An 18,433-nucleotide genomic window follows, 5' to 3' on the forward strand; every position below is an offset into this window, starting at 1 on the left:
ATGTGCCCTGATGTCAAAGTGATGTGGCTCTGTGGCGCAATCGCAGACTCAAGTGGGACTCGAAATCACAACCTTTGAATAACTTCTTCCAGGTGTTTATAACTTTACTAGATTCAGGATCAGACAGTCTGATATGAGTTCTTACTTTATTTTTTTCCCCTGCCCCTCACCTGGATACCTTTAAAGATCAACTCTGGTGAGACTCAAACCCACAACCTTTGTATTTTATCAATCATGCTTTACTTGAAGTCCAACGCGCTATCCATTGCGCCACAGAGCCACACATCAGCTACTCTGTGCAGTACAGTGAGCTGAAGATTTTTATAACTATCTCTGTGGAGCCTATGAAGTCATCATGTCAGTTCTGTGCTACGTGGCTCTGTGGCACAATGGATAGCGCATTGGACTTCTAGTTAAACACAGGAAGAAGTGATTCAAAGGTTGTGAGTTTGAGTCCCACCAGAGTCGATCTTTAAACAGGAAAACAAAGCTGATGTCACACATCTGAAATGACACTTGCTCTTTGCGTGGAAAATCAATCAATCCAACCTCGAGTAGATAAAATACATATTGATATAAAGTCTAACTTCACATGGTTTGAACCCAGCTGTACTTAATGTTTCTTTCTGCAGCTTACATTGATGCTTTTGAAGATCGACTCTGGTGGGACTCGAACCCACAACCTTTGAATTACTTCACATTTACCTATCTAGAAGTCCAATGCGCTATCCATTGCGCCACAGAGCCTCACAGAGAGAGAGACGGACAGACCCGTCTCTGTTGGTAAATGGACCTGCAGCGTTCATTTCAACTCGTACCAGCGCAGGACGAGTCTCTAAGACTCTCTAAGACTGGGAGACTCATCATGACTCTACATGTGAGCTGTGAAACCATGTCAATGTGCCCTGATTTGAAAGTTATGTGGCTCTGTGGCGCAATGGATAGCGCATTGGACTTCTAGATAAACACATGAAGAAGTGATTCAAAGGTTGTGGGTTCGAGTCCCACCAGAGTCGATCTTTAAACAGGAAAACGAAGCTGATGTCGCACATCTGAAATCACACTTGGAAAATCAATCAATCAATCCAACCTCGAGTAGAGAAAATGTATACGTATATTAGTCATTATAATTTGATATAAAGTCTAATTTCACATGGTTTGAAACCAGATGCACTTAACGTCTCTTTCTGCAGCTTACATTGATGCTTTTAAAGACCGACTCTGGTGGGACTCGAACCCACAACCTTTGAATTACTTCACATTTACCTCTCTAGAAGTCCAATGCGCTATCCATTGCGCCACAGAGCCACATGACTTAGCTCAGACTGTTATGAATGCAAATGAAAACTGTTACAGTGCCTGAATATATGAAATCTGACATGTCACTTATGGTGATTTTGTTTTTTTACATTTGGCATCTCATCATCCAGTTTTAATCTTGTTATAGTCCAATATCACGAACCATACATGTGCCTGAAGGGTTTTCAGACCTCCACGCTGCTGCTGCCTGATGAACATGATCAGTACTTGCTTGACCCTCATCCTCCGCCTCATCACTCCTCACCTCGTTTTCAGGCTTTCTAAAGAAAGTTCAGCTGCTGTGACATTTTGCTTTTGCTCGGCTATGAAGTGATATAGCCGAACAATGTGAACAATGAGGTCATGATGTCAGAGCAAAGAATACTAGACAATAGCTAATTAATATGCATGCTCACCATCACCTGGACAGGTGGTCTACGTGTTGGCAGTGTTAACTGTGAATAAATGTCGTTTCTCTGTAACTAACTGAGGTCAACATCGTAACATAGCTGGTGCAGACACTGATACATGTAAACTTACAGACACAACAAATCAATGGCTGCTTTTTATGTGTGTGTGTACACGTGTGTCTCATCTGCATATATGTAAATGAGCTCTCACACTCAGCCATACATTGGTGCAGTGACTTTATCTCTCTGCAATTATGTAAATGAGGCCTGCTGTTGTAGGACAGTTACGTAAACACCGTATTTCAAAGGGAGAGATTTAGCAGGAAATTACATAAGACGCCGTTTCTATTTACAGCCACGATGAACGGCGCCCCGCCGACACAATCACATCGAGACAATGTGCCGTATTTATGACAACGCCGAGCACGAGCCAGAGAGCCGGTAAATTTAGCCGTATGGCACGAGTCATCTGTCGTCTTTGTGCTCAGGCGGTTTCTGTTTGTAAGACTTCAGAGCCAGCAGTGAATTTTAAAATTTAATAGTCACTGTTTGCTGGAAACTTTGAGATTCTGACTCCGTGGACTTTCTGATTTTTGGCCAGAAACAGCTGTTTACATCCACATCCTGCCAGGAGCAGCTTTCAGTGCGGCCTTCACACTCTGTCTGCCTCACGTTCAGATAAATCTCAAAAGATTATTACGTGTGATCGTTTCAAATTCCCTTTTTTGGACTTTGTGGCTAATACACTCAAAATCTATTCTGTTATGTCTCTATATGTTCTTGTTAATGTGGCCGCTGGCTCAGGGAACATCGATTTTTATCCCTTGGCCGCACATTTTCTAAATTAACTGTCAAACCTGTTTGGTGCTTTAAAGGTTCAGTGTGTAAGTAAAATGCATTCTGGAGGTGAGACTGCAGATTTCATATATTTAGGCACTGTAACAGTTTTCATTTGCATCCATAACATTGGTTCCATGCAAAGATCAAGTGTCATTTCAGATGTGTTACATCAGCTTTAAAGATCGACTCTGGTGGGACTCGAACCCACAAACTTTGAATCACTTCTCTTGTGTCTAACTAGAAGTCCAATGCGCTATCCATTGCGCCACAGAGCCATGTATCATGTCACAGGAAAAAGCATTTATCCAACTACAAATTGTCTTACTGCTGAAGTTCTCAAAAGCAAGCATTTTATCTGACTCTGGTGGGACTTGAACCAACAACCTTAGAATCACTTCTCTTGTGTTTAACTAGAAGTCCAATGCGCAGATTTCATATATTCAGGCACTGTAACAGTTTTCATTTGCATTCATAACAGTCTGAGGTCAGACATGTGGCTCTGTGGCGCAATGGAGAGCGCATTGGACTTCTAGATAGGTAAACGTGAAGTGATTCAAAGGTTGTGGCTTCGAGTTCCACCGGAGTTGATCTTTAAAAGCATCAATGTAAGCTGCAGAAAGAGACATTAAGTTGAGCTGTTTTTAAACCATGTGAAATTAGACTTCATATCAAATTATAATGAGAAACATATATGTTCTCTAGGTTGGGTTGATAGGAAGCGTTGACTTTCTGTGCAAAGAGCAAGCGTGATTTCAGATGTGTTACATCAGCTTTATTTTCCTGTACTTTACGTTTAGAGATCGACTCTGGTGGGACTCGAACCCACAACCTTTGAATCACTTCTTCATGTGTTTAACTAGAAGTCCAACGCGCTATCCATTGCGCCACAGAGCCACAGAGCCTCTCTGAGGAGGAGCAGTGAGCCCATCACAGTATTTCTGCACAAGTTGTCAACAGCAAACCCTCGCCATGTCAGACCCAAGTCTGTACCAACAGAGATAGTAAAAATCTTTAGCTCACCGTACTGCATCATGTGTGGCTCTGTGGCGCAATGGATAGCGCATTGGACTTCTAGATATACAAACATGAACGTAAAGTAATTCAAAGGTTGTGGGTTCGAGTCCCACCAGAGTCGATCTTTAAAAGTATCAATGTAAGCTGCAGAAAAAGACATTAAGACGAGCTGGTTTCAAAACATGTTAGACTTCAGATCAAATTATAATGACTAACATACGCATATATATATATATACATATTTTCTCTGTGTGTGTCATTTAAGATGTGCTACATCATTTTTATTTTCCTGTACTTTACCTTTAAAGATCGACTCTGGTGGGACTCGAACCCACAACCTTTGAATCACTTCTTCCCGTGTTTAACTAGAAGTCCAATGCGCTATCCATTGCGCCACAGAGCCTCTCTGGGGAGGCTTTGGTGACTTGACTTGGTGTTGAACCTATAACGCAGTGAGCCCATCACAGCTGCACAAGTTGTCAACAGCAAACCCTCGTTATGTCAGACAGGTAAACTCTGTGGCACATTGGACTTGATGGTTGGGGGTTGACGTTGAACATCATGGTGAAGACCATGTCACACCATTATAGATAGAATGATGAGACAGCTCACATTAGGTTTACTGAATGGCTTTATCTAAATCTCATCTGTATAACGTTAAATATCGACTCTGGTGGGACTCGAACCCACAACCTTTGAATCACTTCTCTTGTGCCTAACTAGAAGTCCAATGCGCTATCCATTGCGCCACAGAGCCATGTAACAAGGAGTTGACATGATGATTTCATAGGTTCCACATAGAAAATGAGTATACAGGTCCTGGAGACTCGTCCTGTGATGGAAGAATTATCAAAGAACACTGTATGTCTGTTCACCGACAGAGGCAGGCATGTTGGATATGTATGTTTGGACTTCTGTGAGACATTTTTCTGATGTTTTATAGATCAAAATAATCAAGAACTTCAGCCCTAATTTCACGCTGTTACCCACCACCAATAGAACCAAAGAACCTTCTGAAGAACCATTCAAGAACCAGTTTTTTTCTGAGTGTATTACACGTCGAAGTGTAAACATCCTAAATAGGTGTAGGTCTACAAAGATGCAGCCAAACTGCCACAGATCGAAGCTACTTTTCTGGGTCACAGCAGACAAAAAGTTCAGCAGATAAATCCGTAACAGTTCCAAGTCCTTGGAGATCTCTGGAAAGTTAACTTGTGCATCTACAAGAGATAAAACTTTGTTAGTTTTAGTTATACAGGAGGGACACGTTTTTTTCATGGTATCCTGCCGATACACCTCAGTTGGATCGCGGTACCACAGTTAGATGTGTTTCTAAGAAGGCTTACAGTGGCTCATTAACTTCCCTTCAGTTTTGTTGGCCAGGCCACAAAGCAGCACGCCTCCTAAGATGGTGGACGGTTGATTAACCTCACTTGGTTCACTTGGTTGTAAGTAGCTAAAGAGCTAAGTGGACACTCCTAATGTGATGCTCTCTCCACCCTCTCAGTGGCTTAATTCAGTGGCTTGGCTTTAAGCAGTTATCGAGCTAAACAGAAGCAGTTCTTGGACGTTTTGTGGAGTTGCAGAGGATTAGCAGACTGATGACAGATGCATCTCTTGTCTTCACCGTAGATGTTCTGCATGGTTCATTGAGCTAAGACCGCTGAGGCTCAACAGTGCCTGTGATGGCATTAGCATCACAGCGAGCTCTGGAGGCACTATTGGCTTAAACCTCAGTGGGTGGAGCTACAGGACAACAGATATATATTTTCTCTACTCTAGGTTGGGTTGATTGATAGGAAGCGTTGAGTTTCCATGCAAGGAGCAAGTGTCATTTCAGATGTGTTACATCAGCTTTAAAGATCTACTCTGGTGGGACTCAAAACCACAACCTTTGAATCACTTCTTTTGTGTTTAACTAGAAGTCCAATGCGCTATCCATTACGCCACAGAGCCATGTATCATGTAATAGGAAAAAGCATTTATCCAACTACAAATTGTCTTACTGCTGAAGTTCTCAAAAGCAAGCATTTTATCTGACTCTGGTGGGACTTGAATCAACAACCTTTGAATCATTTCCCCTGTGTTTAACTGGAAGTCCAATGCACAGATTTCATATATTCCGGCACTGTAACAGTTTTCATTTGCATTCATCAATGTAAGATGCAGAAAGAGACATAAAGTGGAGCTGGTTTCAAACCACGTGAAATTAGACTTTAAATCAAATTATAATGACTAGGATACGTATGTATCTTATCTACTCGAGGTTGGATGGATTGATTTTCCAAGTGTGATTTCAGATGGTGCGACACCAGCTTTATTTTCCTGTTTAAAGATCGACTCTGGTGGGACTCGAACCCACAACCTTTGAATCACTTCTTCCTGTGTTTAACTAGAAGTCCAATGCGCTATCCATTGCGCCACAGAGCCACGTTAAAGGGAGTTGACATGATGACTTCATAGGTTCAACAGAGATAGTTATAAAAATCTTCAGCTCACTGTACTGCACACAGTAGCTGATGTGTGGCTCTGTGGCGCAATGGATAGCGCATTGGAGTTCTAGCGAAGCATGATTGAAGAAATTCAAAGGTTGTGGGTTCAAGATATATATTTTCTCTACTCTAGGTTTGGTTGATTGATTTTCCAAAGCAAAGATGTTAATTTCAGATGTGTTACATCACCTTTAAAGATCGACTCTGGTGGGACTCGAACCCACAACCTTTGAATCACTTCTTCCTGTGTTTAACTAGAAGTCCAACGCGCTATCCATTGCGCCACAGAGCCTCTCTGCAGAGGCTTTCTGACTTGGTGTTGAACCTATAACGCAGTGAGCCCATCACAGTATTTCTGCACAAGTTGTCAACAGCAAACCCTCGTCATGTCAGACCCAAGTCTGTTTACCAACAGAGATAATTATAAAAATCTTCAGCTCACTGTACTGCACAGAAGAGCTGATGTGTGGCTCTGTGGCGCAATGGATAGCGCATTGGACTTCTAGATAGGTAAATGTGAAGTAATTCAAAGGTTGTGGGTTCGAGTCCCACCAGAGTCGATCTTTAAAGGTATGCAGGTGAGTGGAAGAAAAAATAATAAAGTAGAAACTCCTATCAGACTATCTGATCCTGAATCTAGTAAAGTTATAAACACCTGGAAGAAGTAATTCAAAGGTTGTGGGTTTGAGTCCCACCAGAGTCGATCCTTAAAAGCATCAATGTAAGCTGCAGAAAGAGACATTATGTTAGAGCTCGTTTTAAACCATGTGAAATTTGACTTCAGATCAAATTATAAAGAGAAATATATATATTTTCTCTAGTCAACGTTGGGTTGATAGATAAGAAGCGTTGACTTTTCATGCAAAGAGCAGGTGTCATTTTAGATGTGTTACATCAGCTTTTCCTGTACTTAACCTTTAAAGATCGACTCTGGTGGGACTCGAACCCACAACCTTTGAATCACTTCTTCCTGTGTTTAACTAGAAGTCCAATGCGCTATCCATTGCGCCACAGAGCCACGTAAAAGGGAGCTGGCATGATGACTTCATAGGTTCAAGAGAGATAGTTATAAAAGTCTTCAGCTCACTGTACTGCACACAGTAGCTGATGTGTGGCTCTGTGGCGCAATGGATAGCGCATTGGACTTCTAGATAGGTAAATGTGAAGTAATTCAAAGGTTGTGGGTTCGAGTCCCACCAGAGTCGATCTTTAAAGGTATGCAGGTGAATGGAAGAAAATATAATAAAGTAGAAACTCACATCAGACTTTCTCACCTTGAATCTAGTAAAGTTATAAACACCCGGAAGAAGTGATTCAAAGGTTGTGGGTTTGAGTCCCACCAGAGTCGATCTTTAAAAGCATCAATGTAAGCTGCAGAAAGAGACATTATGTTAGAGCTCGTTTTAAACCATGTGGAATTTGACTTCAGATCAAATTATAAAGAGAAATATATATATTTTCTCGAGACAACGTTGGGTTGATAGATAGGAAGCGTTGACTTTTCATGCAAAGAGCAGGTGTCATTTCAGATGTGTTACATCAGCTTTTCTTGTACTTAACTTTTAAAGATCGACTCTGGTGGGACTTGAACCCACAATCTTTGAATCACTTCATCCTGTGTTTAACTAGAAGTCCAATGCGCTATCCATTGCGCCACAGAGCCATATATCATGTCTTAGGTGTCACGGTTTTCTGTTGTCTGTTCAATGTTCCACTGGAGTTGCTCTTTAAAAGCATCAATGTAAGCTGCAGAAAGAGACATTAAGTTGAGCTGTTTTTAAACCATGTGAAATTAGACTTCAGATCAAATTATAATGAGAAACATATATGGTCTCTAGGTTGGGTTGATTGGAAGCATTGACTTTCTCTGCAAAGAGCAGGTGTCATTTCAGATGTGTTACATCAGCTTTATTTTCCTGTACTTTATTGACTCTGGTGGGACTCGAACCCACAACCTTTGAATCACTTCTTCCTGTGTTTAACTAGAAGTCCAATGCGCTATCCATTGCGCCACAGAGCCTCTCTGAGGAGGCTTTTTGACTTGGTGTTGAACCTATAACGCAGTGAGCCCATCACAGCTGCACAAGTTGTCAACAGCAAACCCTCGTCATGTCAGACAGGTAAACTCTGTGGCACATTGGACTTGATGTGATTTGGAGGTTGAACATCATGGTGAAGACCATGTCATACCATTATAGATAGAATGACAAGACGGCTCACATGAGGATTACTTGATGGCTTTATCTAAAGCTCATCTGTATAACTTTAAAGATCGACTCTGGTGGGACTCGAACCCACAACCTTTGAATCACTTCTTCATGTGTTTAACTAGAAGTCCAATGCGCTATCCATTGCGCCACAGAGCCACGCTGTTGACATGCCTGTCTCTGGTCCCGCCAGCTGAGACAAACATGAACAATCATAAAAATGTAAAATAACACCCTTTAAAATAGTTCATGGAAAGTACTGACATAAATTATTCAAAAAAGTTCGAATCCCTTCAGTCCCATCCTGTCCTCTGTGGGAACCTGGGGGTGCGTTGGATTCATCAGAAGATGGGCGTCTCTTTGCCGGAGTAAGAATCCTGCAGAGTCGAGTTAAATCAAGCGCGCCTGAAGAGAGAGAGAGAGAGATCACATTATTCAGAGAAAGACTTCTGTACCGCCTCAGGTGTGTGTGTGTGTGTGTGTGTGTGTGTGTGTGTGTGTGTGTCCCATGGGCTATGAAGAGCACTGAAGGTCGGACAGTTGTCTAATGACTGTCTGGAGTGTTGCAGACAAAGAGAAGCTTCCTGTTGTATTTTCAGGTGATTCCATTGGTTCACACAGGTGAGAGAAGATGACGTCACACTGAGAACAAATAACAGAGAGCGTATGAAGAGATGAAAGACAAACACAGACGTTACATAATGCTTCTTACCTCCCTGTCTGTCTGACTGTCTGCCTGCGTCGCCTCCTGCTGGTCACAGCTTCAAACTGCAGCTCCCAGCCTTCAGTCAGGGTCAGTGTTATGTAAGTGTGCTGACACAGAGTCAGACTCCGGTCCAGCAGGTCTCTAAGTGAGTGAAGTGACCTGGTGTCAGCTGTGAGAAGAGCAGAGGAAACATCAGAGCATCCTTTACTAAAGGAAAGGAGACAGCTCAGGAGGGAAGCTGAGGGAGCTCCGTCCATTGTGGACCACCAAACCCCGAACTGCTCCCACGGTGCTGCTGTGGCATCACTGCACATCATGTCGAGAAGCCCTTTGTGTGTGTGTGGTTGTATTTTGGTCCATTGAGGGACGTTTGTCTTCGTCTTCAGGTTCCTCAGTGTTCACATCACAGAGGACGTCATCGTGGTCAAGGAAAGTCCCCCGAGGGTCAACATGAAACAAAGAAATAATGAGGAAACCTTCAGGTCCTGAAACAGTGAGGAGACGTCACGGAGACTCTGTCCAGGTTTTAGACAGTCTGTGGGGACGTCACGGAGACTACGTCCAGGTTTTAGACAGTCTGCGGGGACGTCACAGAGACTCTGTCCAGTTTTAGACAGCCTGTCTGGAGTTGTTTCATATAACCAGTGAGACATTTTAGTATCACAGACATGTTGGACATCAGACACTTCATGAATTAGTTTATGAGTCCACAGCAGAGCAGATGTTCGACCTTCAGAGGTTTCACAGCAGTTTAATAGATGTGTCCCCTGAGGTTCACTCGCCTGTGTCGAGGAAGAACAGGACCAAGGAGAGGACACGTCTCTGGGGGGACACCAGAGCTGCCGACCGTCCTGCTGCTGCATGATGTCCACAACATCTGCACATGGCAGCTACGCTTTAAAGTTAGAAGAATAAAACACTGAGAAACTGTTTGTATCCTCCATGAAAGCAGAAAAACGTTTCCATATTATTATGAATCAGATGTTAGTCAGCAGCTTCTATGGACATGAAGCTAAGAAGAGAATTGTCCAGCGAGTAAGTCTGACTGACTTTTAGTGGCTGCTGAAATAAAGACAGACGGCTTCGGCCTTTCAAAGAGCGACTTCAATCTGTTAAATTAGGTTTGAAGCTGTGAGTCAGTTAAAATCCAGGATGGGTCCTGGTCCTGGTCCTGGTCCTGGTCCTGGTCTTCACACTTGACTACATTAATCTGCATCACAGATATGATTTATGATCCTGGGTCATAAAACCAAAGACAGCTGAACAATACCGAGCTGTGAATCTGTAATTAATTCTGAGAAGCGTTCAACTCCACGAGTCGATGTTTCCAAACTGATTTGTGTCTGCAGATGCAGAGATGAGTCATCGACGAGCAGGAGCGTCCTCAGCAGACCGGCCACGTTCCATTCACAAACTGAACTCCTGAGGACCAGAAGACAGGCTGCTGTCTTTTATCAGCTCGTCCTCATCAATAAATCATCTGGATTCCTCTCTGCTGTCCTCAGACACTTCAGGTCGTCACTGGTTACAGACAGAAAAACATCGAATGCATCCCAAACAAAGACTGACCAATCGTGAAGAGCGGACGGAGCTGGACGTAGTCGCCGTGACGTCCCCGCAGACTGTCTAAAACCTGGATGTAGTCTCAGTGACGTCCTCACAGACTCATACAGACACTAAAGGTTAGTCTGTGAGTCTGTATGATGGACGTCTGTGAATCAGAAGTTTGTGGTTTTCAGGCTGGTTCAGATTTTGATCGGACTGCTCTGAAGTTTGGTTCAGACGTCTTAATAACTTTTCAACTATTCATCAAACTTTTAATTTCTTTGGTTTACGACCAAATTACCAAAACTAATGACGCCATCAGCCTCAGACGGACTTCAGTGATAATTAACATTTGGATTTGAATCTTTAATACTCAGAGTGAATGAATCTACATATTATTGTGTCATATTGGACAATAACATGCTGCATTCAAAGGTTTTTATTCCAGGTGTCACATTTCTCTGACGTTTCACATGAGATAATGATTTAATATGACTTCAATTAGCAGTTAATCATCTTATTTCTTCATTAATCTCTTCTTATCGTGTCACAGTTCAAGTCACTTCAGCTACAAAACTGTCAGAGTAATGAAGCAGCACAGATACATCATCGACCACATGACCATCATCATGTTTTAGGACTGAAACCCAGCCGGTAAAAACAGTGAAATGTCTCACACACAGTGTTGAAACTCAGCCGACATGGAAGGAGAGAGCAGGGAAATGAAACTCGTCCAGAAAGACCTGAGAATGAACCCCGCCATGTTTACTGATCAGAGAGACAGACAGACAGAGAGACAGACAGACAGAGAGAGAGACAGAGAGAGAGACAGGCAGACAGACAGAGAGACAGACAGACAGACAGACAGAGAGACAGAGAGACAGACAGGCAGACAGACAGACAGACAGACACACAGACACACAGACAGAGAGACAGACACTGATGGAGAGCAGAGAGAGGGAGTCCGGCTCGGCTCGGCCCGGTTCAGGGAGCAGTCTGAGGCTTCAGGACATTTTGCTGATTCATGCTGAGACGTGATGGGACAGAGAGGAAGAAAACACACAGCACTGTCAGTTTGAAGAGACTAATTAAAAGTAATTATGTAATTATCAGACAGCTCGGTGCCAACAGTGGATATTTACTGTATATATATAGATATCGCACTATAGCGTTCCCTGTCGTAGAGTACTAGTATAGTATAATATCTATCTATATCGATCATTCTCTCTACTCTCTCCATCTTATCCACCTAGATCTATATCTCTCTATCTCATGGTGGTAATCTTCGTCTCTTATCTAAGATGTCTTATCTATTACTGGTCCCGCTATTATAAGATACACAGTATATCCTATTGTGTATATGTATATAAACATACATACATAAATACACAGTATAGTACTGTAGTATAGTACTATATATATATATACACACACACATATATACGTGTATATATATACTATATATATATATATATATATATCTGAATATTAAAAATATATTAAAAATATTAGAGGCCAACAAAGAGTAACAACAAGGCAAAACTTGTTTTTACCACAAATGAACAGTAAATGTTCTTTTCATCAAACTTTAAAGGAAGTTATCAGGACATGTGGACTAATAAAATGTGTTTTATTAGATATTTATTAAGCACAAATATAAATACACACAGACAGTTTGAACTCACTGAAACACCTTAATGTTCTTTCTGCTCTTTAATCTTTGATAATCTGTTTCTCTGTGTTCCTCTCATGAGCGTTAACGGTCGATCAGATCAGAGCAGCTTTGAAGAGACGACACTGATTGATCTGTTATTGATCTGTTATTGGTCTGTTATTGATCTGCTATTGATCTGTTATTGATCTGTTATTGATCTGTTATTGATCACTGATTGATCTTCCCTCAGAAGTCCGACTGAGCTAACATCACGTCACATCAGCAGCAGCCATAGATCAACAAAAACTAATACATGTTACAGTTCATGAGATAAAAGCACAAAGAACATATATAACATACATACTGCTGTAACTAATACATGAAAATAAAAATAACCTTTTCTGTAAATTAACAAGCAAACTGTTATTTTAAGGATACTTCATGACAGATTTCAGTTTGTTCTTCTTACTACATCTTCTGTACAGTGTTTTTATGCTTTCTTAAATTACAGACACGTTTATGTAAAATGATTATCTGTAATTAAAAACGTGGCAAATTATATAAATGTTTACATCCATGCTAAGTTTGAACTTTAAGGTAACTCATTAGTTTTACATGAACGTGTACGTTTACCTTCAAACTCTAAAGTTTTCTGTTTTGAACATCAGAGTCTTTCTGCTGTTTGAACCATGATAATGAAACAATAATCATGATAATCATGTGAAGCTGTTTCCACCTTTGATGACGTGACAGATCCTCTGCTGCAGATCAAAGCTGGTTTCACTGAAATCTTTCAGATTTCTCTGACAGAGCTTCATGCCGACCTCTGCAGGACACACACACACACTGCACAGCATCTCCATCCTGTGCAAAGACATGAGGAGCTGAACATGCAGACAGCATGACATGAACAATCATTTCAGAGTTTCAGTGCTTGTGTGTTGGCTCAGCAGGAAGAAGAACACTTCAGAAGATACAAAAGAAAAGAAACATTAAAATATTAAAATGTTTTCAGGTCCAGCAACATCGACAAAATCAGGCAGCTCCTGCCCCCTGCTGGTCTGAGACATGAGACATCATCTGTTCTGAATGTGTCCACATAAATAACCATAAATATGTTTTTATAAATAAACAGAATCAATAAATGTACTTTAACTGTAAACAAAGTGAGGATTGTGTCACAGAAGAACAATCAGCTTTTAATAAACACAACATGATATAACAAAGATGAAACATTTGTTTTTAAATCTCAGACTGCAAAAATAAAATGTCCTGCCCTCCAAAATAAAAGTTTTCTAAATCACTTTAAATTAAATGAAGAAGATGAATCAAAGAGTTCAGAGGTCAAATCAAAGTCTGCGTTTCTTCTCATGTCTGACTGAACTTCAACCATCAAACGCGCCAATTAACATATTAAGATGTGAGCTCATTAACATATTAAAGAGCCGTCAGGTGTTTGATGGCAGATCCAGACTTGTGTTTAAAACTGGACCCTCAGAGCTCAGAGGCCTCAGCAGCACTCAGGTCTGAATCATGGACGGAACCAGCAGAGTGTCAGACTTCAGCATCGACCGCATCCTCTCCCCGCAGCTCGGACACAAGCAGCCGGCCATGGAGTTCTCCCCGGACGGGTATCTGTACGGGCTCCCCGGCGGGTTCAGCCTGGACTCCGGGACTCTCAGAGCTCCTGCTCCGGTCCCAGTGCCGGTGCCGGTGCCGGTGCCAGGCTGCCTGCAGTACCGAGGGATGGGCTTTGGAGAGGCGTATTGCCCGTACGGAGCAGGCTTCCATCACAGCAGCATGTATCCAAACTCTGGAGTGTACGTGCACTTCGGCAGCAGCAGTCCGGACTCTGCAGGTAAACTTTGGCTCCAGCTTCTTCACTTTAACCGGAACCGTTTAACGTTTCATCACCGTCACGAGAAAACTTTCCTAACTCACGTGTCTCTCCCTCCAGATGCTCAGCAGTTGGCGGGTTACCATGGTTACCACCAAGCCGGGGTGTCCGCGCAGTCGCAGCTTCGTCAGAAGTCCCGGATGAGGACGGTGTTCACCGACAGTCAGACCAAGAGGCTCGAGGCGCTGTTCGAGCTCACCGACTACCCGGCGGTGGAGGCGCGAGCCGAGGTGGCGAGGAGCACCGGGCTGAGCGAGGAGACAGTCAGGGTGAGTCCGACATGAGGCTGCGTAACAGCTCTCCATGATGCGTAAAAGCTCATGCGTAAAAGCTCTCCATGATGCGTAACAGCTCTCCATGATGCGTAAAAGCTCTCCATGATGCGTAAAAGCTCTCCATGATGCGTAACAGCTCTGCATGATGCGTAAAAGCTCTCCATGATGCGTAAAAGCTCTCCATGATGCGTAACAGCTCTCCATGATGCGTAAAAGCTCTCCATGATGCGTAAAAGCTCTCCATGATGCGTAACAGCTCTCCATGATGCGTAAAAGCTCTCCATGATGCGTAAAAGCTCTCCATGATGCGTAACAGCTCTCCATGATGCGTAAAAGCTCTCCATGATGCGTAAAAGCTCTCCATGATGCGTAACAGCTCTCCATGATGCGTAAAAGCTCTCCATGATGCGTAAAAGCTCTCCATGATGCGTAACAGCTCTCCATGATGCGTAAAAGCTCTCCATGATGCGTAAAAGCTCTCCATGATGCGTAACAGCTCTCCATGATGCGTAAAAGCTCTCCATGATGCGTAAAAGCTCTCCATGATGCGTAACAGCTCTCCATGATGCGTAAAAGCTCTCCATGATGCGTAAAAGCTCTCCATGATGCGTAACAGCTCTGCATGATGCGTAAAAGCTCTCCATGATGCGTAAAAGCTCTCCATGATGCGTAACAGCTCTCCGGGATGCGTAAAAGCTCTCCATGATGCGTAACAGCTCTCCATGATGCGTAAAAGCTCTCCGGGATGCGTTTTACGCACTGATTACGCACTGTTTGTCATTTATACGTGTGTCTGTTTGAGTGGAAATTATAACTGAACGTTATTTAATTGATATCTTTAATCAAACAAACTTTTTATGGATTTGGTCCTTGGGAATGTTCCAGATTCTTTAATGTATAAAATCTTCATGAATGATGTCAGTGAACCTGTGGTTTAAACTCTCTCTCTCTCTCTCTCTCTCTCTCTCTTCCAGGTCTGGTTTAAGAACCGCAGAGCCCGCAGGAAGCGGCAGCGCAGCGGCTCCAAAGTCAAGTCTCCGTCCCCGCCCCGCGGCGCTGCAGCGGAGATGAAACTCTTCACCTCCGTCCTCTGAAGGTCACAGCTGCTGCTCAGAGGTCAAACTCACCGCGTGCAGAGACTCTCACCTGCAGAGGTCAAAGGTCACCTGACGGCATCCTGGTCGAAGGCACCTCGGCAGGGCGGATGTTTGTGATGGTGCATTCAGGGGATGTTGGGGAAAGTCGGACACTTGTTTATACGCTGCAGTTTTTTCTAGTTTTAAATTATTTTTGAATTTCTATGTAATTTATTGAAGTCAGGTTTCAAACACCAGCAACATTTGTAACTTGGAGTGTTTCATGAAGAAATAAATGGAGTTATGATGTGACGTCAGTCTGTTGTTTCTTTATTAACTGTTCAGATGTTTGAGTGAGAACTGAGAACTGACCACCAGGTGTCACTGTTAAACATGAAGCTATATATATCTTAGTATACGTTACTTCAGCATTTCAGTTACTTTAAGATTCAGATTCCAGTTCTTGATATAAAATTAGTTTGGGAAACAGTGTCGTGCCAGAACTGGAGCTGTGCAATACAACCAGACTCAACGTCATCAGACAGGCCTCTGTCTAAAATCCTTTTCGTTGGCCTTTGACACCATGTAGAGTTGATTTTATGCGTATACATGCATATTTTTATTTAGTTTATCTTGTCCGGGTAGTGCTTTATTTTATTTTATTGTTTTTTATCTTTCTATTATCTACTTCATGTTTTTCTTGTGCTTTATCACTTTGGAAACCTCGTGTTTGCTGAAAGTCGTGCTACATAAAGTGGACTGGATTGGACGTGATGTCGAGTAAAAGCAATGGACAGGAGAGGTAGAAAAACAACATCAAATTCTTTATTATATTCATAGAGTTAGAAGCACTTCCATGCTGATGAGAAGAAGATACAGACACATACTGAAAAACTCAAATCAGAGAATACAGAAAGTTTCAGAGAGCATGCAGTGAGTATGTCAGGATGAGGACGTCCGATGCTCGTTCTCCCGTTTCCGCGCTAACGCCCGTCAGCTTCACACACCTTTAAAACAGGAGGTACTCACACACACGGACTGTAACTGAGCACAAAGTAACACACACACACACACACTACAAAACAAAAAGTACACTTAGTGAAGTTATCAAAATATAGGCTATATACTGTCGATCCTTAAGACGTATTCATGTTAAAACAACCAGTGCTGAGTTAGTTTCTATGAGAATTCAACGGTATAATCTCAGACACGTACACCGATCGATTATAGATTTAAAGGACCAAACCAGTGACTCTGAATGTTTTAGCCAATAAACTACAAATCACTTCACAGTCCTGACGATCATTTTCCAAAGCATCAGTTTCTGATCGATTTCCTCCACGTCAGGCAGCAGCTTTCCAAATAACAATGAACCTACAGAGAGATTTATTTATCCTTTTACGGCACTTTGTCATTTTTATCTTTTGTGCACAAGATGCAACAATATCTTCAATTCAGACTATTGGACCTCAACCACAGAATTCTGCATCTTAACAAATAAAATCATTGATCTGAAGCTCAGCTCTCAGGACGATCAACCCAGATCAAATTAACATCTGCTGGTTTAGTCCAGCCTATGCACGGTTTAAGCTCTGCCCATTACAAGTGTGTATGCAGACAGAGATAATGGCGTAAACGCTCATCCCCAATATGAAGGTGACTAAGTTTTGACATAGTTACAAAAGGTTCTGCAGCAGGTTTGATGTTTCTGCCTGGAAACAAATCTAAAAACTGAAAGATGTTTGGATATCAGTCAGAAGATAAGTTTGCATACAGTGTTGCACATTATCGGAGTCAACATTTACTAATAGCTGGGACTTCCCATCAGTCAGTTAGAACTGAAGAAGCCTCTTCAACCTTGAACGGATCCTTCACAGACACGGTGATTTGCAGTCAAAGAGCTAAAACATGCAAAGCCATTACAGTCCTTTAAATGGAGAAAACAAATAGAGAATATGTAGAGAGGAAAGCTTATGTAACAGTTTGTTTATGGTGATGATTAACCAGTGACTCAGTGGTGACACTTAGTGGCCAAACCAGAGAAAGCTCCACATTTACACAGCAGTAAGAACACCATGTTCAAACCAACAGAGGCTTCACTGGGACATATTGACTGTACTGTACGTTTACTGTACAAAGACAAACCTCACCATCACTGTGGTCCACTGACGTCTATGTTCACCTAACATGAAGGAGTCTGTGGAGCTTCATGAACAGCGCTGCAGCACTTTATTTGTAGCAAAACACTTCCTGTGTGAAATTATACACAGATGTAAACTATAAGATGAGGGGTTACTTTAGATCATCAGGGGAAAGCAGCTAACGGCATCATCGATGTAGGAAGGTAAAGCTGAGAGTCGTCTGCATATCGTGACATCAAGAGTGTCACACTGGCTTCCAGAACATGTTTCAATAAGTTATATTTCAGAAAAGTTACTAAGAGTGGAGTATAAGTCTGACTTCAGTTAGATAGACGTGGAAAATCTGGATCCTTTCTGGATTTGTTCAGATCACTGTGAACTTTCCAAGAATGCTATTTCAACTTGTGGAATTCACAGGGACGTTGTATAACAATGCATTTTGAGTGAGTGGGGCAAAAAACACCCGAACATAAGAGCTACCAGGGCAGAATTTGTCCTCACAGGTGCTGAAAACCCGACCTCCAACTCACAGCGAAGCTTAAGAGTCGGGTGAAGTCTACTTGAGTTTACGCTGTCTCGTTTCGAGCTAAGCTTTGGTCTGATCACAGCCTGACTAAACTCTGCAGCTGGTTGAGCTGAAGTGAACACCTGGTGTGTGAAAGCGCTGTAGTGTAATGTTGAAGCTGAATCCACGGGCACAAAAAGAACAATTATCAACAGCAGTGTGCAGGAGCAACCACAGAGTGATTCCTTCAGCCGAGGCTGCAGAGCTCAAAGACGACCGAGAGAAACTCAACAAAGCATCGACCACGTTCAGTTTGAAATCTGTGAATCCACCAGAGTGAGTGAGCGACTTTGGAGGCTCAAAAGTCAAGAA

At 42.4% G+C, this 18,433-nt stretch overlaps 1 protein-coding gene and 16 non-coding genes across 18 annotated transcripts; 5 read left to right on the forward strand and 12 right to left on the reverse strand.

Moving 5' to 3' along the window:
- Positions 1-655: 655 nt before the first annotated feature.
- trnar-ucu (transfer RNA arginine (anticodon UCU)) lies at positions 656-747 on the reverse strand. Its single transcript is given in 2 exon segments — positions 656-691; positions 711-747. It is a non-coding gene; the product is annotated as a tRNA-Arg (tRNA).
- A 176-nt stretch (positions 748-923) lies between these two features.
- On the forward strand, positions 924-1,016 carry trnar-ucu (transfer RNA arginine (anticodon UCU)). The gene is made up of 2 exons: positions 924-960; positions 981-1,016. It is a non-coding gene; the product is annotated as a tRNA-Arg (tRNA).
- A 200-nt stretch (positions 1,017-1,216) lies between these two features.
- Positions 1,217-1,308, reverse strand: trnar-ucu (transfer RNA arginine (anticodon UCU)). Its single transcript is given in 2 exon segments — positions 1,217-1,252; positions 1,272-1,308. It is a non-coding gene; the product is annotated as a tRNA-Arg (tRNA).
- A 1,424-nt stretch (positions 1,309-2,732) lies between these two features.
- trnar-ucu (transfer RNA arginine (anticodon UCU)) lies at positions 2,733-2,824 on the reverse strand. Its single transcript is given in 2 exon segments — positions 2,733-2,768; positions 2,788-2,824. It is a non-coding gene; the product is annotated as a tRNA-Arg (tRNA).
- A 526-nt stretch (positions 2,825-3,350) lies between these two features.
- trnar-ucu (transfer RNA arginine (anticodon UCU)) lies at positions 3,351-3,443 on the reverse strand. The gene is made up of 2 exons: positions 3,407-3,443; positions 3,351-3,386 (listed from the first exon to the last, which is right to left on the reverse strand). It is a non-coding gene; the product is annotated as a tRNA-Arg (tRNA).
- Positions 3,444-3,586: 143 nt separating this feature from the next.
- trnar-ucu (transfer RNA arginine (anticodon UCU)) lies at positions 3,587-3,684 on the forward strand. The gene is made up of 2 exons: positions 3,587-3,623; positions 3,649-3,684. It is a non-coding gene; the product is annotated as a tRNA-Arg (tRNA).
- A 189-nt stretch (positions 3,685-3,873) lies between these two features.
- trnar-ucu (transfer RNA arginine (anticodon UCU)) lies at positions 3,874-3,966 on the reverse strand. Its single transcript has 2 exons — positions 3,930-3,966; positions 3,874-3,909 (listed from the first exon to the last, which is right to left on the reverse strand). It is a non-coding gene; the product is annotated as a tRNA-Arg (tRNA).
- Positions 3,967-4,228: 262 nt separating this feature from the next.
- Positions 4,229-4,320, reverse strand: trnar-ucu (transfer RNA arginine (anticodon UCU)). Its single transcript is given in 2 exon segments — positions 4,229-4,264; positions 4,284-4,320. It is a non-coding gene; the product is annotated as a tRNA-Arg (tRNA).
- Positions 4,321-5,900: 1,580 nt separating this feature from the next.
- On the reverse strand, positions 5,901-5,993 carry trnar-ucu (transfer RNA arginine (anticodon UCU)). Its single transcript has 2 exons — positions 5,957-5,993; positions 5,901-5,936 (listed from the first exon to the last, which is right to left on the reverse strand). It is a non-coding gene; the product is annotated as a tRNA-Arg (tRNA).
- A 261-nt stretch (positions 5,994-6,254) lies between these two features.
- trnar-ucu (transfer RNA arginine (anticodon UCU)) lies at positions 6,255-6,347 on the reverse strand. The gene is made up of 2 exons: positions 6,311-6,347; positions 6,255-6,290 (listed from the first exon to the last, which is right to left on the reverse strand). It is a non-coding gene; the product is annotated as a tRNA-Arg (tRNA).
- Positions 6,348-6,523: 176 nt separating this feature from the next.
- trnar-ucu (transfer RNA arginine (anticodon UCU)) lies at positions 6,524-6,615 on the forward strand. Its single transcript is given in 2 exon segments — positions 6,524-6,560; positions 6,580-6,615. It is a non-coding gene; the product is annotated as a tRNA-Arg (tRNA).
- Positions 6,616-6,980: 365 nt separating this feature from the next.
- Positions 6,981-7,073, reverse strand: trnar-ucu (transfer RNA arginine (anticodon UCU)). Its single transcript has 2 exons — positions 7,037-7,073; positions 6,981-7,016 (listed from the first exon to the last, which is right to left on the reverse strand). It is a non-coding gene; the product is annotated as a tRNA-Arg (tRNA).
- A 95-nt stretch (positions 7,074-7,168) lies between these two features.
- On the forward strand, positions 7,169-7,260 carry trnar-ucu (transfer RNA arginine (anticodon UCU)). Its single transcript is given in 2 exon segments — positions 7,169-7,205; positions 7,225-7,260. It is a non-coding gene; the product is annotated as a tRNA-Arg (tRNA).
- Positions 7,261-7,625: 365 nt separating this feature from the next.
- trnar-ucu (transfer RNA arginine (anticodon UCU)) lies at positions 7,626-7,718 on the reverse strand. Its single transcript has 2 exons — positions 7,682-7,718; positions 7,626-7,661 (listed from the first exon to the last, which is right to left on the reverse strand). It is a non-coding gene; the product is annotated as a tRNA-Arg (tRNA).
- Positions 7,719-7,982: 264 nt separating this feature from the next.
- Positions 7,983-8,075, reverse strand: trnar-ucu (transfer RNA arginine (anticodon UCU)). The gene is made up of 2 exons: positions 8,039-8,075; positions 7,983-8,018 (listed from the first exon to the last, which is right to left on the reverse strand). It is a non-coding gene; the product is annotated as a tRNA-Arg (tRNA).
- Positions 8,076-8,328: 253 nt separating this feature from the next.
- Positions 8,329-8,421, reverse strand: trnar-ucu (transfer RNA arginine (anticodon UCU)). The gene is made up of 2 exons: positions 8,385-8,421; positions 8,329-8,364 (listed from the first exon to the last, which is right to left on the reverse strand). It is a non-coding gene; the product is annotated as a tRNA-Arg (tRNA).
- Positions 8,422-13,352: 4,931 nt separating this feature from the next.
- Positions 13,353-15,763, forward strand: dharma. Of its 2 annotated transcripts, XM_027280787.1 has the most exons (3): positions 13,353-14,025; positions 14,125-14,333; positions 15,314-15,763. In XM_027280787.1, exons 1-3 carry the CDS (start codon positions 13,701-13,703, stop codon positions 15,431-15,433), a joined length of 654 nt encoding a protein of 217 aa, XP_027136588.1. In that variant the 5' UTR covers positions 13,353-13,700; the 3' UTR covers positions 15,434-15,763. The 2 variants fall into 2 exon arrangements, with proteins under 2 accessions (XP_027136588.1, XP_027136587.1); XM_027280786.1 differs by having other exon boundaries at positions 13,353-14,333.
- Positions 15,764-18,433: the final 2,670 nt, after the last annotated feature.

Source organism: Larimichthys crocea, chromosome VII, assembly GCF_000972845.2.
Source record: "Larimichthys crocea isolate SSNF chromosome VII, L_crocea_2.0, whole genome shotgun sequence".
In the NCBI taxonomy this organism is placed as follows: Eukaryota; Metazoa; Chordata; class Actinopteri; family Sciaenidae; genus Larimichthys; species Larimichthys crocea.